The 17,223-nt window shown below is 43.9% G+C and overlaps 1 protein-coding gene across 1 annotated transcript in view; it reads right to left on the bottom strand.

The window, feature by feature from the left end:
* Positions 1-3,938: 3,938 nt before the first annotated feature.
* AMN1 (antagonist of mitotic exit network 1 homolog) overlaps positions 3,939-17,223 on the bottom strand; it is an 87,385-nt gene continuing 74,100 nt past the window's right edge. The window contains exons 5-7 of the mRNA XM_029912804.1: positions 16,133-16,189; positions 7,241-7,352; positions 3,939-6,258 (exon numbers count right to left, since the gene is read on the bottom strand). Of these exons, the coding sequence (XP_029768664.1) occupies positions 6,185-6,258; positions 7,241-7,352; positions 16,133-16,189 (243 nt within the window). The 3' untranslated portion in view covers positions 3,939-6,184. The remainder of the gene's footprint in view (positions 6,259-7,240; positions 7,353-16,132; positions 16,190-17,223) is intronic.

The raw sequence follows: 17,223 nt of genomic DNA, 5'->3' as shown, positions 1-17,223 counted from the left end.
TTTAAGACTAACAGAAGTATTGGAGCATAAGCTTTCGTGGGTGAATGTGTCTGATGAAGTGGGCATTCACCCACGAAAGCTTATGCTCCAATACTTCTGTTAGTCTTAAAAGTGCCACAGGATCCTCTGTTGCTTTTTATAAAAAAAAAAGGTGATGTTAATGGAGGGTTAGATGTTGGTGGGACATGGAAAATTACGATAAGGTCATAGGAGCAACAAGAGGGAAATCAGTGGGGGAAGCTGCTCAACATCTTGAATGTCCATACACAAATGCAAGGAGTATGGAGAATAAATGGGAAGAACTGGAAGAATTAGTGTACATAAGCGAAATTATGATTTAACTGGCATCACAGAGACTTAGTGGGATAAATCTCAGGACTGGAATATTGGTACAGTAACTCCTCGCTTAACGTTGTAGTTATGTTCCTGAAAAATGCGACTTTAAGCGAAACAATGTTAAGTGAATCCAATTTCCCCATAAGAATTAATGTAAATAGGGGGGGTTAGGTTCCAGGGAATTTTTTTTCACCAGACAGAAGACTATATATTATATATTAACAAACAATTTAATACTGTTCACAGCTATGATGATTGTGAAGCTTGGTTGAGGTGGTGAAGTTAGAGGGTGGAAGAGGGAGGGATATTTCCCAGGGAATGCCTTGCTGCTAAATGATGAACTAGCACTCAGCTGAGCCCTCAAGGGTTAACACATTGTTGTTAATGTAGCCTCTCATCAAGGCAGCACAAACAGGAGGGAGGGGAGACAGCATAGCAGACAGAGACACACCTTGTGTGTGGGAGAGAGAGAGAGATGCACACTGCCCCTTTAAGTAAGCTGACCCACTCTTAAGTGCATTTTTTAAGTGGATCAGGAAGTTGAGACAGCAGCTGCTGCCCCAAGCTCTCTCTGTCTCTCTCCGTCCGTCTCCCCTCCCCGCTCTATCTGGAGAAGGGGTAAGCAGGGTGCAGGGGGAAGGGGGACACCCTGACATTAGCCCCTCCTTCCCAGCAAGCAGGAGTCTCTGGGAACAGCTCCAAGGCAGAGGGCAGGAGCAGCACATGGCAGTGGGGGGGGAGGGACAGCTGAACTGCCGATTGATAGCCTGCTGGGTGGCTGCAGCACAGGGAACTTACGGGAACGGGGAGTTGATAGGGGGCTGCTGGTCCACCCGGGTTCCAAGCCCCCACCAGCTAGCTGCAATGGGCTGCTCATCCTGCGAACAGTGGACAAAGCAGGCGGCTGCCAAATGACATTAGAAGGGAGCATTGCACAACTTTAAACGAGCATGTTCCCTAATTGATCAGCAACGAAACAACGTTAACCGGGACGTCTTTAAGTGATGAGTTACTGTATAAAGGGGTAGAGCTTGTTCAAGAAGGACAGGCAGAGTAAAAAGGCAGCAGGTGTAGCATTGTACATCAAGAACATATACACTTGTGCTGAGGTCCAGAAGAAGGTTGGAGGCAGGCCCATTGAGAGTCTCTGGTTAAAGATAAGAGATAAAAAGAGGTAAAAAATAGATGTCATGGTAGGGTTGTCAATAGACTACCAAATGAGGAAGAGGAGGTGGACGAGGCAGTTGTAGAACAAATAACAGAAATATCCAAAACTCAAGACCCGATGGTAATGGGGGATTTTAACGTCTGGGGTTATAGTGGATCACAAATTGAATGAGAGTCAACAATCTGATGCAGCTGCCAAAAAGGCTGGGGTGTATCAACAGGAGTGTTATAGGTAAGACACGGTAGGTAATTGGCCTGCTCTACTCAGCACTGGTGAGACCTCAGCTGGAGCACTGTGTCCAATTCTGGGCGCCACACTTCACAAAAGATGTGGACAAATTGGAGAGAGTCCAGAGCAGAGTAACAAAAATGATAGAAGGTTTATGACAAATGGATGAAAAAAAAAATGGATGAAAGACCACGCTTAGTCTTGAGAAAAGAAGACTGAGGGGCGACCTGATAACATGCTCCAAATATGTTAATATGCTATAAAGAGGACAATAATCAATTGTTCTCTATGTCCACTGAAGGCAAGACAAGATAGAATGGGCTTAATCTGCAGCAAGGCAGATTTAGGTTTGATATTAGGGAAAACTTTCTAACTATAAGGGTAGTTAAGCTCTGGAACAGGCTTCCAAGAGGAGTTGTGGAATCCCCATCACTGGAGGTTTTTACAAACAGGTTGGACAAACACCTGTCAGGGATGGTGTAGGTTTGGTCCTGCCACAGCACAAGGGGCTGGACTTGATGAACTCTCAACTTCCCGCCCTACATTTCTATGATTCTGAACTGCTTTCAACAGCTTGGAAGTATACAACGATGTCAATACACTTAAGCAAACTTTTAAAAAAATATCTATCCAGCCCATCTAATTTAAAGGATTTAGTTTTCAGTACAACACAATTTCTTTTGCAGTGCTCCTCTCTAAAGTGCATAACCCAACAAAACTTACCATAAGTAGCAACAACTAGAGACAAAATAGAATCTGAAGAAATAAAGCAAACCTTCATATAACTGCAGACAATAGGCTAAATTTCCATTCCCCCCCACAAAGCACCAAAATTTGTACACACAAGTATTTTATAGTGTAATCACTGATCTCTGTTCCTGTGTAATGTGTTAGTTACACAAGTTATGGAAAACTATGTTCAGTTCAATAACTCGCTTATATGTAACCGAGGGAACAATTTTCTAACTTTGTTGCTTAAATCCCTATTTATTCACCAAAATCAGCACTAAGGCCTTGTGTGCAGTGGGGATTTGCTCTAATTACAGCCATTGGCAAAGCTGCACAGGTGCAAACCGCTAGTGTAAGCAGTGTGACAAAGTTCCTCCTCTATCTTGGTGGGTCCTGCGCTTTTTGGCGGATTTTCTTGCCTCAGAGATTCACCATGTGGGTTGGGGAACAGCCCAGAGACCTTCCCCTCTGGAAGAACCCACAGTCCAGGTCAATTGGGAGGTTTGGGGGGAACCCGAGCCCGCCCTCTACTCCGGGTTCCAGCCCAGGGCCCTGTGGACTGCAGCTGTCTATAGTGCCTCCTGTAACAGCTGCATGACAGCTACAACTCCCTGGGCTACTTCTCCATGGCCTCCTCCAAACACCTTCCTTAGTCTCACCATAGGACCTTCCTCCTGGTGTCTGATAACGCTTGTGCTCCTCAGTCCTTCAGCAGCACACCCTCTCACTCTCAGCTCCTTGCACCTCTTACTCCCAGCTCCTCACACTCGCACCACAAACTGAAGTGAGCTCCTTTTAAAACCCAGGTGCCCTGATTAGCCTGCCTTAATTGATTCTAGCAGCTTCTTCTTAATTGGCTCCAGGTGTGCTAATTAGCCTGCCTGCCTTAACTGGTTCTAGCAGGTTCCTGATTACTCAAGTGCAGCCCCTGCTCTGGTCACTCAGGGAACAGAAAACTACTCATCCAGTGACCAGTATATTTGCCCTCTACCAGACTCCTGTACCCCACTGGTCTGGGTCTGTCACAGCAGGTAAAACTGCTATTTGCACTAGTGCAGCTATACCCTTGGCTGGACACTGATGGCTATAATTGGGGCAAATCTCCACTCTAGCTAAGTCCTTCGACATCTACATTTAGGGCCCTACAGGCACATAATTTTAAGAATCCAACCTTGAAAATTGGTTTCTTCCCATTTTGGGACCTACTGATAGTTTATTGCCCTGCCACATGGGGGGATTCCTGGTATTGGTCTGGGCACCATAATCTGTGATGGGGAGGGATGTGCACTAGAGTTGCCTTGCAATACATCCAGTGTGACCCCTCCAACGGATTAGGTTGCAGCATTTAGAGCAGTGAACCGCGGCTACTGGGAGCTGTGGGTGGCCGTGCCTGCAGACAGTCAATGTAAACAAACTGTCTCGCGGCCGGCCAGCAGATTACCCTGACGGGCTGCGTGCGGCCCATGGGCCACAGGTTGCCCACCACTGATTTAGAGGCTCAGCAGTCCTGAGAACCGGTAAGGCACAAGGATCGGTCCGTCTCTGCTTGCATCAAGCGGAGCGCCCTAGAAGAATGAGCAGCTGCAATAAGGAGCATTAACTCCTGTGAGGCTACTATTCTTCCAGCTATTGAGCCAGGGAAGAAAGCTGCTCTATAGAACCCCAGGATGGCAGTGAAAAGCCACCAAAGATGGGAGCTCCTCAAAGCTTCAAAGAGAGGAGGAGCAATCTGCAAAGGGGGGAAAACATTCCTTACCAGTGGGACAGAAATGCTGCGAATCTCACGATAGATTTGATTTGAAATTACTCACCATTCTTGGTTATCATAGTGGGCCATGGAGTCATGTTAAAGGAAGATGCAACTTATATTCACTTTTAAATTTTGCATGCAAATCTGTTATGGTCTTCTATCAACCACTTCTAGTGTTCGACTCAGTGATATATTGTCAACTTGTACTGTATACAAATGCCTGCATGCCAAGATGAGCAAAGTCTCCTTAGAGGAGACCACCCTGTCCTAAGGATAGTACTTTGATAGTTCAGCACATGTCATTCAAACATACATACTACTGGAGCCCGATCCTGATCTCTCAGCAGTTTTTTACCAGAATAACTCCATTGGTCCTCAGTGGAGTTATTCTTGATTCAAGCCAACTTCACATTTAACAGCATACGTGCTGTGCTTTTGGGTTTATAAAAACCCAAATAAGCTCAAATCAATGCCAAAAAGAGCAGCATGAAATATATTTTAAGGAATAACACCTCAAGGTAAACATAGCTGGGCCTGTGGAAAACAGCAGCTAAGCAGGTAGCAAACTGCGACTACTGTTTATTATGCAGAACATGTTTGTTTTACTATTACTCTCCCCTACGGTCACCTGTTCTATCCACCTGCTATATCTAGTCATAAACTTGGATCCCAATCCTGAAAACACTTATGCATTGGCTTAACTTTATGCTTGGGACTTCAAATGGAACTACAAGTGCATAAAGCTAAGTGTTTGCAAGCAAGTTCTCTAGGGTAGAAACTGCCTTTTTACCATGTCTGTACAATATCTAGTGCAGTGGGGTGCTAGGCATTACTGTAATACAAATAATAATAATGGTAAACTATTTTCTTAATGAAATACTGTTGGAGAATCAAAACATTGGAGGGTCATATTAACTACATATATTAAGTAAGAGTTAAGGTCAAGCCAAAACCTGCTGACCACTAGGACAAAGGGCCTATTGCTAAGATAAGATCTATTGTTAAGTGAACCAACCCCTTGGCAAGGTTAAAGAATAATATGTAATAATAATGTTAAGTTGTGTGGCCTTTATTAAGAGTGGATAATTTAGTTGTTTAATGTTAGCATAAGATCTGGTTTACTAGAACATTTGTTTTAAATTGTCAGTGTGTCTTAACTAAAAGTAAAGAAAAATGGATGCTTGCAAAATATCAAATAATAGGATGTGTGAGAAAAACAAACTGCTGTGCACCCAAATCATCAAGGGCGCAAGAGCAGATACATTGAGATTAAACAGGAAAAGTCTGGATGAGGTGAATGGGCAAGATAACGTGTTTATTAAGCATGAACTGCATGTGATTGATTTGAAGGAACCAATTAGAACGGTGAAGCATGTACATAGCATGAAATATATTAAATATGGACAAAGGAAAAGACTGATTAGATATGGGCATGCGTGATGTAGGGGTTATGTAAGCGTATAAAAGATGTGTATTGTTAAGAATGATTGGAGCAACACAGAACCCTGCCCAAAAGACCAAACTTGTCTGGCCCTGCTGATGAAAGAAACAGCCTACTATGCACTAGGACTGGGTAACTGATCACTCTCTGATCCTCTCCTGCTTTATCTGTTTTACATATGCTTTGTGCTATAATTAAGGTGGCAATATACTGCCCTAAATTTTTTTCATAAAGCTTTAAAATTAATTATTCTTGTTAAATTGGTGTGAACTGTGTTTTTCACACAAAAAGATTATCAGACTTGTGATGTAAAGAGAGGCATTGCTTTAATTGCAAGAAATATCATTTAACAGGGTATTGGCAGGCACACCTAAGACATGAAAGGACTTGGATGCTGACAGAGAGCTCTAGTAGAAACAAAGAATGAAGGAATCTGGTATTACAAAAGACAGTGGTTACCAGAGAGAAAGCTGTGCCCCAGAGATGGTTGTTTCCTGAAAAAGCTTTACCATCTGGGAACTTTATATAAAAATCAATAAACAGTCCATGTCACTTGCTTAATTTTGTTTGGTCCAACTAATTGCTCCAAGGCTTCTCGGGAACGATCTGCCAAAAAAAAAAAAACCCACAAGAAAAACGAACAGTATTCATTGTTTATAATGTATACAGATACTGTGCAAACAAACGAATTTTGTAATACAATAAGATACAGGAATAATTTATTTCTTCATATTTGTTTAATTTGCCATTAGCACAGAATATGGATTTTTTTTTGTTTGCTTCATATTCTGGGAATGGACATTTGAAAAAAAAATCACATTTCAGATACTTTTATATCTGTAATAGTTCAAAATTGTGCTGTTTCTTCTTTATACCTATAATAATAAAGCACCATCAAGCAACCAGACACTAGATTACAAGGACAGAGGTTGGCCAGGTAGGGGTTTTTTTCTTTTATTATTTAATAAATACACTCAACAACCCCTCAACCTATTCAGTACTAGTTGGTTTCTCTCTCTCTCTTTTTTTTTTTTTGCTAGGCATCCGAAAAGCTGTGTGTCTTGAGGTGGTTTGAAAGAGAAGAGGGTAGTGGCCTATAGATCAATTCAAGAATAGCATTCCACATACAAAGGGCAGCGCGGCAGAAGGTGTGAAGATGGTTATGGAAGCTTGAGCTTGAAACAGCTCAGACAAATCAAAGAGAAACCCATTAAACACGAAAGCCTTTTAAATAAGGTATCAATTTTACACAGTAAATTTTCAGAGCAGAACGGCACTTTAAAACCTATTACTTTTGCAACCTCTCCACCAATGCTGTGTCTACACCAACATGTGCCTGACCTGTTGTGTCTTGGTTTTGTCTCTGTACAACTGCCAACTCTTGGAGGCAGGAACCTTGCCTTGCTGCTTTGGAAAAACCCTTGTATATTTACATCACTATCATTAATAATAATTTGTTATTTGTTTTCAGGAGCATCCACAACTTGGCAAGTGCTTTCAAGACAGAAAAAAGGCACACTCCCTGCGCCATATTTTGGGCTGACTTTGGAGTGAATACTTTGCTGGCTATCTGCTTGATTTGACTAACCTGTTATCAGTGGGCATCCATGAAACAGCAGAATATAGATCTCCGGACAGCAGGTAAGGACAGCTTCCACAGCTACATCTGTCAGAGTCACACAGCGTTCCATGTGGATCTCCTATTATGAAAACAAAAACCTGGTAACCACAACTGTAACTTCTAAAGCACAACTTTTATGTTGTCCATTCTAATGTCATAGATCTGCACAGATGGTGATTTTTAGCTTAAATATTCAGCTCTGTAAACTAACTATGAAAATGAAGTCCTTTTTTATGCACAAAGATTTCTGAGCAAACATATATGCACAAAGATTTCTAAGAAATTCTTGGTACTTAGGTTGAACCTTAGTGGATAACTGTGACAGTCAGGATCCAGACACCCCAAGAGGGGAACAGAAGGTTTAAACTCCAAAAATGAGCACCTGAACCAACTGATCACATACTGTATTATTGTGCTATAGAAATGTATTGAGCAAGGTCTTTTATGAAAGTTTGTAATGTTTTGAACTTAATGATCATTATGAGGTATGTATACAGACTGTGGCTATGTAGTTGTGTACATATAAAAACTGAGCTCATAATTTGTGCTGCAATGTTCAGTGCCTCCTCACTGTGAGGCAAGTCAGTAGGGAGGGGCTTCCTCCCCAGCCAGATGAGACTAGCTCCAAGCACCAAACATTGTATAACCCAGGAAAAGACAAATGAGGGGCTATTCAAGTTAATGGGAAAACACTGAAACAACTTAAAACTGAAAAGAAAACTCCAGTCTTGGAAAACTAAGGGTATGTTTACACTTCAAATGCTACAGCAGTGCAATGTAGACACTACCTACGCCAACGGGAGGACTTCTCCCATTGGCATAGTTAATCCACCTTCTGTTGACCTACCACTGGATTTTTCACTATATCAGATGTAAATTCCGAGTGTAGACCAGGCCTAAGAAGGAGGGAGTTTTCCCCACTTTGAGTATCTATAGTGGCTGAAGAAACCCCCCCTGCAAACCATTAAAAGTGGAAGGGGTTTGAACAGAAGAGTATCCAGAAATTGAGGGACGGCATCTAGGCTGGAAGTGGTCTGTGAAACGCTGGATCCTCCCTACAGTTAGGCGGTACGCTGGAAAACTGTTCAAAGTCAATAGGTAACTTGTATTAGAAAAGGAATTATTAATGTAATTTAAAAGTGTAAAGCTTAAAGTTGCATTTTTTATGTTTATTTTCTGCTCTTTTATATTTGCTTCCCTTGCTGTTTCGTTTTTTAATCTGTGATTTTTTTCTATTAAATAAACTGTTTATTTTTATCTCGAACAGGTCTCTGGTGTGCAAAGTGTATGGAATGTTTGTGCCAAAGCAAGCTGGTGTCTGGGGGGCTGGTTTCATGCCTTTGGTGTCTGAGTGCCTGGTAGTTGAGAGCTTGGGGTGGATGGATTTGGGGAGGCTTGGGACTGGACAGGCTGTTTGGATCACCCTTGTGGAGGAAAATTTACAGAGGGCCTCAGGCTTTGGTCAAGCTAGTAGGCCTGAAGTATTAGCTGAGCTTGTTTCTGTGTGTAAGGGGCATGGGGAGGCAAAGTGGAATGGAAAGTCTCCAAAACAGAACAATGGCTTTCTGTGTATAGGGGGCATGAGGAGGCGAAGTGGAAAGTACCCGAACACAATTTGCAATAGCAAAGCTTGTTTTCGTATAACCGCAATGGAAGCATTAGAAAAGTCAAACCGCAGAAGAGCTAGATTAGGAATAGCAATAACAGGAAAAGCCAAATAAGGGAGATGATTGTTTCTTTTTGCTTTTGACCTTTATTAATTTTGCAATGTATTCCAAATAAGGTAATTGATACGGAAGCATGTGTAATTTGTCTGTGGTTTTAAGCTTTAAAAGGCTTGTGTGTTCCTTGAATCAGGGGGCAGCTACTCAGAGCTGTTACCCCTCGGAGTGCTTGTAATCAATAAAGGTGCTTCAGGCTGATCTGATCCAAAATCAATCGTGTGGCTGATTTTCCACAACACCCTGCAAGGGGTAACTAGGCTGGTGGAAGGCAGCATGAGACCTGTATGCTTGTGGGCTGGAGTCTGGTGTTAGGGCTTTTTGACATAGCAGCACAGCATTAGGACACCCAATGTTACAGGCAGGCAGTGACATAACCTCTTACTGGTCTGGACGATCGCCAAAATGGCACAGTAATTAAATGCAGAAATGTATGTAGTCAAAAAGGAATTAGTATAATCTTATTCTCTGAATCTACTGACCTGTGAAGAATTGTGTCCAGATGTCCAAAGAGGGAATACTGGTAATTGACAAAAAATGATTATCACACGTGTTCTGTGATTAATGAAACACTGGTAATTAACAAAGGGTGCCTATTACTAAGGCTATGTTTTAGTCATGGGTATTTTTAGTAAAAGTCATGGACAGGTCATGGGCAGTGAACAAAAATTCACAGCCTGTGACCTGTACATGACTTGTACTATAAACACCCCTGACTAAATCTTAGGTGCTCTGGGGGGCTCTCGAGTGCTGCTACTGCTTTTGGGATGGGAACTCCAGGGCACTGCTGCTGCTTGGGGGTGGGGTGCCATGACTGTTCTGGGGGTTGAGGGAGCGGCCCAGGGTGCTGTGGCTACTCTGGCATCTCCCGGGGCAAGCTGCCTGGGGCCACCCAAACAGCGGCCGGTGCGGCTGGCCCCAGGGCTGCCCCAGCTGCTAGGGCAGCACTGGGGTCAGCCACACTGTCGCTGCAGAAGAATCCGTGACTTCTGTGACCTCCATGACAGACTCACAGCCTTACCTATTACCAAAGATGTGTGCTGTGATTGACAGATGCTGGTGATCGACAAGGTTCTCCTATCAGCCACATGTTCTCTAATTGATGGGATAATGAACCATTGATTGATTTCTAAGTCAATAAGAGTCATTTGTATTCAGGGATAGTTTTGGTAATAATGTATTAGTTACAGATGTCTTTTACAATTAAGTAAAGAGAGACACCTTAAGATAGAACTCACAGTTAAATCAATCATGAGAAAATAATTTCTTTGTTCAAAACCCTACATAGGAAAAGAGTTTTGAGGCAGTTGAATTTGGAGTGAATTATGCTGCACTTACTTCTTCAGTTGTCAGATCGGTTTGGTAAAGTATAATATGACGCTGATGCCAGCTTTGGTCAGAACTGTTGGCTCAGCTGAAAACAGACAAACTCACAGCAGGAAGTTAGGCCAGTTCACTTGTGTATTAGCAGATAATCAAAGGAGCCTGTTAAATGTCAGTGTATATATTTGGTGTTTAAACTTCATAAAATTAATGAGATTTTGCATGTACTGTTTTGCATTGTATATGACCCCCAATATCTAAATAACCCTCAAACATGGAAAAAGCCTTGTATAATGCAAATAAAGTACTCTTATCAGAAAGGTAATGCATCTCCGCACTTCAAAGCAATTGGTTATTGTGAGGGCATTCAGAGTTCAAAGACTCTAAAAGCATTCCTCTCTCACTGCTATCTAAGAAGAAATCACGGCACGGGATAGCTGTCAAGTCAGATTGTTCTAGGAGAACAAATATAAATCTGGATATAAAGGAAAATCCTTCATCTCTGGACTGTTTGGATTCAAACAGGGGAGAATAACTGAACAAGACAACAGAGATCCCCAGAATTATTCTCGGTAGCCCTAAAAGACTTTTGGGAAACTGGCAGATTATTACATCTCAGCTACCATTTGAAATTATAGACTGTGACTGACCTGTACATATATTTTACCTGCTTTAACCTTTCAGTAGCTCTATTTTCTTTTTCTTAGCTAATAAACCTTTAGGATTGGCTACCAGTGTTGTCTTTGGTGTGAGATCTAGGATGCAACTCGGGACTCGTGGGACTGCGGGTAACCTGGAATATTTGTGATTTTTGGTGTAAGTAACCATTTATCACATAGTCCAACTTGCCTGGGTGGCAACATAGTATACAAGACTACTGTAGTACTTTGGGATTTCACTGGGTTGGTGAAATCTAATTATAAAACATACCACCAGACTGGGGTGTCTGCCCTGCTTTTGACAGTCTGCCTGAGGAAATTCAATAATTATTGAGGAAATTCAATAATTTCCATCCCACCATCAACCTCAGCCTAGATCAATCCACACAAGCGGTCCATTTCCTGGACACTACTGTGCTAATAAGCGATGGTCACATAAATACCACCCTATACCGGAAACCTACTGACCGCTACACTTACCTACATGCCTCCAGCTTCCATCCAGGACACACCACACGATCCATTGTCTACAGCCAAGTTCTAAGATATAATCGCATTTGCTCCAATCCCTCAGACAGAGACAAGCGCCTACAAGATCTCTATCAAGCATTCTTAAAACTACAGTACCCACCTGCTGAAGTGAAAAAACAGATTGACAGAGCCAGACGAGTACCCAGAAGTCACCTCCTACAAGACAGGCCCAACAAAGAAAATAACAGAACACCACTAGCTGTCACCTTCAGCCCCCAACTAAAACCTCTCCAGCGCATCGTCAAAGATCTACAACCGATCCTGAAAGATGATCCCTCACTCTCACAGATCTTGGGAGACAGACCTGTCCTCGCTTACAGACAACCCCCCAACCTAAAGCAAATACTCACCAGCAACCACACATCACTGAACAAAAACACTGACCCAGGAACCTATCCTTGTAACAAAGCCAGATGCCAACTCTATCCACATATCTATTCAAGTGACATCATCATAGGACCTAATCACATCAGCCATACCATCAGGGGCTCGTTCACCTGCACATCTACCAATGTGATATATGCCATCATGTGCCAGCAATGCCCCTCTGCCATGTACATTGGCCAAACCGGACAGTCTCTACGCAAAAGAATTAATGGACACAAATCTGACATCAGGAATCATAATACTCAAAAACTAGTGGGAGAACACTTTAACCTGTCTGGTCATTCAATGACAGACCTGCGGGTGGCTATTTTACAACAGAAAAACTTCAAAAACAGACTCCAATGAGAGACTGCTGAGCTGGAATTGATATGCAAACTAGACACAATCAACTTAGGATTGAATAAGGACTGGGAATGGCTGAGCCATTACAAACATTGAATCTATCTCCCCTTGTAAGTATTCTCACACTTCTTATCAAACTGTCTGTACTGGGCTATCTTGATTATCACTTCAAAAGTTTTTTTTCTCTTACTTAATTGGCCTCTCAGGGTTGGTAAGACAACTCCCACCTGTTCATGCTCTCTGTATGTGTGTATATATATCTCCTCAATATATGTTCCATTCTATATGCATCCGAAGAAGTGGGCTGTAGCCCACGAAAGCTTATGCTCTAATAAATTTGTTAGTCTCTAAGGTGCCACAAGTACTCCTGTTTTTTTTTCTGAAACCTGCCTGAGGTAGGCACTCACGGTTGCGAGCCACTCCAGACAACATGACATATACAGTCATCTCTGAGTTCTGCTGTATTACTCTCTATTCTATAATCTCTGATTAAATATATTCCAATTAAGCTAATTATTTGGCATCTCCTATTATCATTATTAAAATTCAAATATGCAACATCAGAAAGGACTAACGCTACCTCAAAGTCTGTTCGGGCCCTTCTTTCGGGGCACAGTTTTATTCTTCAAACATAAGACTCACAAGGTAACACCTAAACAAAGTTATCCCCTCCTAACCAAAGCAGGCTGCAGGGGCTGACAGGTCTTTCCCCTTGAACAGTCACAGATGAGGCTGGGCCCAACTCCCCTTAAAGGGCCAGCCACCCTGTGACACAGCCTCTTAGAGCTGTTAATTAAAAAGAAGAAACTGATTTGTAAGTTTTGAATGTATTCCTATGAATTCAACTCTTTTTGCTCTGCTGACCCTTGTGTTGCTGCAGATTGCTATTTGCACTGGCGCAGCTACCTTACTGCAGCTACACTGATGTAAAAAAAGACCACTCTACAAAGGGCTTTAGTCTTTAAGAACAATTTTTTCTATATGACTTGCTTTTTTTATTCCACTTTGGGCTGCTCTACTCTGAAAACTTACATCAGCATAACGGTCTCTCAAGGGTGTGAAAAAGCCACAATCCTGAGAGATGTAGCTATGCCAATCTAACCCCCAGTGCAGACAGTGCTAGGTCAACGGAAGAATTCTTCCTTCCGTCGACCTAGCTACTGCCTCTTGGGGAGGTGGATTAACTACAGCGATGGGAGAACCCTTCCGAGGAGGTGGAGGAAGAGACAGTGGAGAACGGCGGGGATGGGGGAGGAGGATGGGACACGGGATAGTGGGGAGAGGAAGTGGGAGGGGATGGGGAAGAGAAGGGGATATGGGAATGGGCGGAGGGAAGCAGGAGCACGACATGTGGTGTCCCCTCGGCAGTGGCAGCAGCCCCAGCAGGGAGGCGGCCGCAGCAGCACCAGAGCAGTGACATCACTGCAGCAGCCGGTGCTGGAGGGGCTGCCAGCAGCCGCTGAGGCTCCCCTGTTAAGCTGTCCTGTCCCCCCCCAGCACTGACAACCCAGGTATCACTGCAGGCGGGGGGAGAGAGTCAGTTAGCCACGCGTGTGCATTGCCTCCCACAAATATAGCAGTCAAACTATGCCTCTGACAAAAGCTGGTGACTTGAAGGCTGCCTAATACTTGATTCATGCCCACAGTCAGGGATGTCCTTAGGCATACACAGCATACGTGGCTGCGTACGGCATCCAAAAATTTGGGGCACCACCCTCGCTGGCTGCGACGCAGACTCCTCTCCTCTCCGGCCCCTCCCCCATGCTGGGCCAACCCAACACCTTGGCCTCGCCCCTCTGCCCACTCACTCCTCAGCTGGCCGGCTGAGGGCTCCGGCTTGGGCAGGGCATCCCGGGGCCAGGAACGAAAGTTTGCATGTGAGTGAGCTGGGGATGGCTGGGGGGAGCTGGGCCAGACAGGGGGCAGGCTGGTAACAGAGTGGGGGGGATATGTGGAGGCTGGGAAGAGAGGGGAAGAAGGGTAGAACTGGGCACGGGACTTTGGGGAGTGGGGGGGGGGAGAGGAGGAACCGGGCTGGGAAGGGAAAAGAGCGGGGAGGTGTCTTTGTCTGGCTCAGTGAGCGAGCAGCGAATGAACTAGGGCCTCCTGGGGAGCAGGCTGGTGGCCCCAGGGGAGAGCAGCTGTTCTGAGCAGCCCCACACTGTACCTGCACCTCTCCCCTCTTCTGCCCACATGCCCGGCAACTCCCTGCAATCTCTCGCCTAGTCTCCTTTTCACTCCACCTCCCTCGTCTCTGAAATTTAAGCCCAGACGCCAGCATCCCCTTTGGACTGTCACCTTTCCTCTCCTCCCTTCCCCAGCAGGGATCAGCAACAGAAGCAGGCTGGGAGGAGGGAGAGAGGCACACACACAACCAGGCTGGGGAGGATGGAAAGTTAAAGGAAAATAAAAGGTGGCGTTTGCTTTTTCTGCCCATTCACAATATTCCAGTGTCAACAGGAGGAAACTGATACTAAAACAATGGGAGGAGGGGGATGTACCTAGAGTAGAAAAGCAGCAATCAGGGCTGCAGAATGCAAGGGAGGGAACGACCTCTTAGCTGGGCAGGAAGATGGACTCGCACTTGACAAGGCTAGAATAGCTGAAAACTTTTATTTAGAGAAAAGGGACATGATTTTTTTTCTTGTGGATCCCAATATCTCCAGGGCTCTCTCTTAAGCTGGTAGCATTTTGAACGAGGGAGAGTTCTAAACAGTGCAGAGTTGAGTGGGATTGTAAAGGTCCCTTCAAGAATGCAGCACCTTCTTCCTCACCCATGGGAAAGAATTTTAAAAACGGCCTTAAATAATCCAAAACAAGAGCCACTGTTCACGTGAGACTTGGCTGCTTATGGCTCCAGCCCCACCGTTGAAGCATTGTTGAAACGGCGTGCTGAGTTATACCCAGTACAATCCCACTGAGCCAGGTGTGGCAACCAGGTATGTAAATCAGGGCAGAAAAAAAGACTGGTGCCTGAATATAATTCCTTTTCTTATTAAACTGCACATCCCAAGCACCTCTTTACTTTTCAGGTTTAGAGGGAAATGCTCTATTTTAGGGAGAATGAAAGGCCATTTGGGAGTTGATGGCCCAGAGCAGTGGCAGGCAAGGGCCTGGATGAGGGCTGGACTCCGCCATCGGTATCAGCAATTTCTTTTTTGTCATTCAAATGGATTTTGGGTCATGGCCGACATCCCAGCCATCACGTAAAATGCTTCCCTGTGGCCTTCTGACATGCACACAGAGATACCTCACCGCCAAGTCCCTATCCTAGGACGGGGAGCTGGGAGGGGGTGGGGAGGCTGCAGGGTGATCTCCCACCTCCATGCAGCCAGTGGCCTATGCTTGCCACTGCCATGCTGGAGCCTCCACGTTTATTTATTGACAAAGTTTGCAGAATTTTAAAATATTGTGCACAGAATTTAATTTTTTGGTGCCAAATTCCCTCAGGAATATGGGGTGCTGAGCAGTTGGGGTGGGGGAGCTGTGAGAGGGGCGCTGGACAGTGGGGGGGGGGGGGGGGAGGGGGGGGGAGGGGGACCGGGGGGGGGGGGCTCGGGGGGGGGGGCGCAGGGGGGAGGGGAGTGCAGGGGTTGGGGTGAAGGCGGCACAATTAAACTGTGTTTAGTAAGGTGCATGTGGCAAGTTTTCCAATACTGTAAGCTTATGTTTGCATTACTAAGAGCAATTCGGGCATGGGGCACCAGTTTAATAATACTGCGTGGGGCCCCATAAATCCTAAGGACGGCCCCGCCCACAGTCATGGTAATTGTACATGCAAATGTAAATGCGTAACTTGATAATATAAATAATATTTTTCCTCTGGAATTTTAAAAATGTACAAATGTATTTGCTTTTAACATTGCTTTGTACTTAGAACAGGTTAGATGAGTTACCTTTAAATTCTTTGAACACATCCCACTAACTAGTGCTATGACACCATTATCAGTCACCTAGAAAAAAAAATCTGTTATTGGCATATTGGATTAAAGAATGGCACGTACATATCTTTTTAAAAAGCAGTAATTTTGGAACAACAACCAGAGAGGGTGCAATGACGCATCCAGTGCGGTAATGCAACTGATCCCAGAGAAGCAGGGCATGTATTTTCAGTCATTAAACTTGCACACTTTTTACATGCCCTGTGCTTTAGACAAAATCATTTAGTTTTCCTCTGAACTGACACAGGAGAGTTATGCAAATATATATTTTTACTCTACTTAGTAGTTTAAAATCTAAACGATAAAGGCATCCTGTTATAGCATGTTCTTGCTGTATGATCCAGTTTAGACTGCCACACTTGGGCTGTATCTACACTAGCTTTCTGTTGAGAAATCGTCAACTATTGCATTGCCACCGGTGCAGTTCTATCAGAGGTAGCAACAATGGAGCACTAGTATAGATACAGCATGGGCATTTTTAATACAAGGTGTTGAAAAATGACATGCCTGTTTCTAAAATGACTGAATTGTGCCACAGGGAGATTTTCTGAAAAAGGGTAGTGTAGGCAACTTTTGGCAGTCTTCTCTCGGCTTAAAATTTTATTTCTGCTAGCCTTGAACTACACATAAAATTCAAATGAAATACACACTTTTTAAAAATATAGAGCCAAATTCATGGCTAGTGTAAGTAGGCACAACTTCACTGACATTTACACCAAAGGTGAATTTGACTCACTGTGGTTTTGAAATTGGCTCTTTTAAAATGGGGGACAAGGTGGGTGAGGTAATATCTTTTATTGGACCAACTTCTGTTGGTGAGAGAGAAAAGTTTTCAAGCTACACAAAACTCTTCTAGGTTTGAAAGTTTGTCCCTTTCACCAACAGAAGTTGATCCAATAAAAGATCCACCTTGTCTCTCTAATATCATGGGACCGACACGGCTACAACACTGCATACAACAATCTTTTTAAATGGGTCAGGCTGCCTTCAGCTGCCCAAACCAGGAGTACATTGTAATTTTAATCAGTTTTAGAACTGGTTAGAAA

The sequence above is a fragment of the Terrapene carolina genome, unplaced genomic scaffold (assembly GCF_002925995.2).
Source record: "Terrapene carolina triunguis isolate 2854851 unplaced genomic scaffold, T_m_triunguis-2.0 Scaffold247, whole genome shotgun sequence".
Lineage (NCBI taxonomy): Eukaryota > Metazoa > Chordata > Testudines > Emydidae > Terrapene > Terrapene triunguis.
The sequence above is the reverse complement of the archived record's forward strand: the minus strand, read 5'-3'. Positions and strand labels throughout refer to the sequence as shown.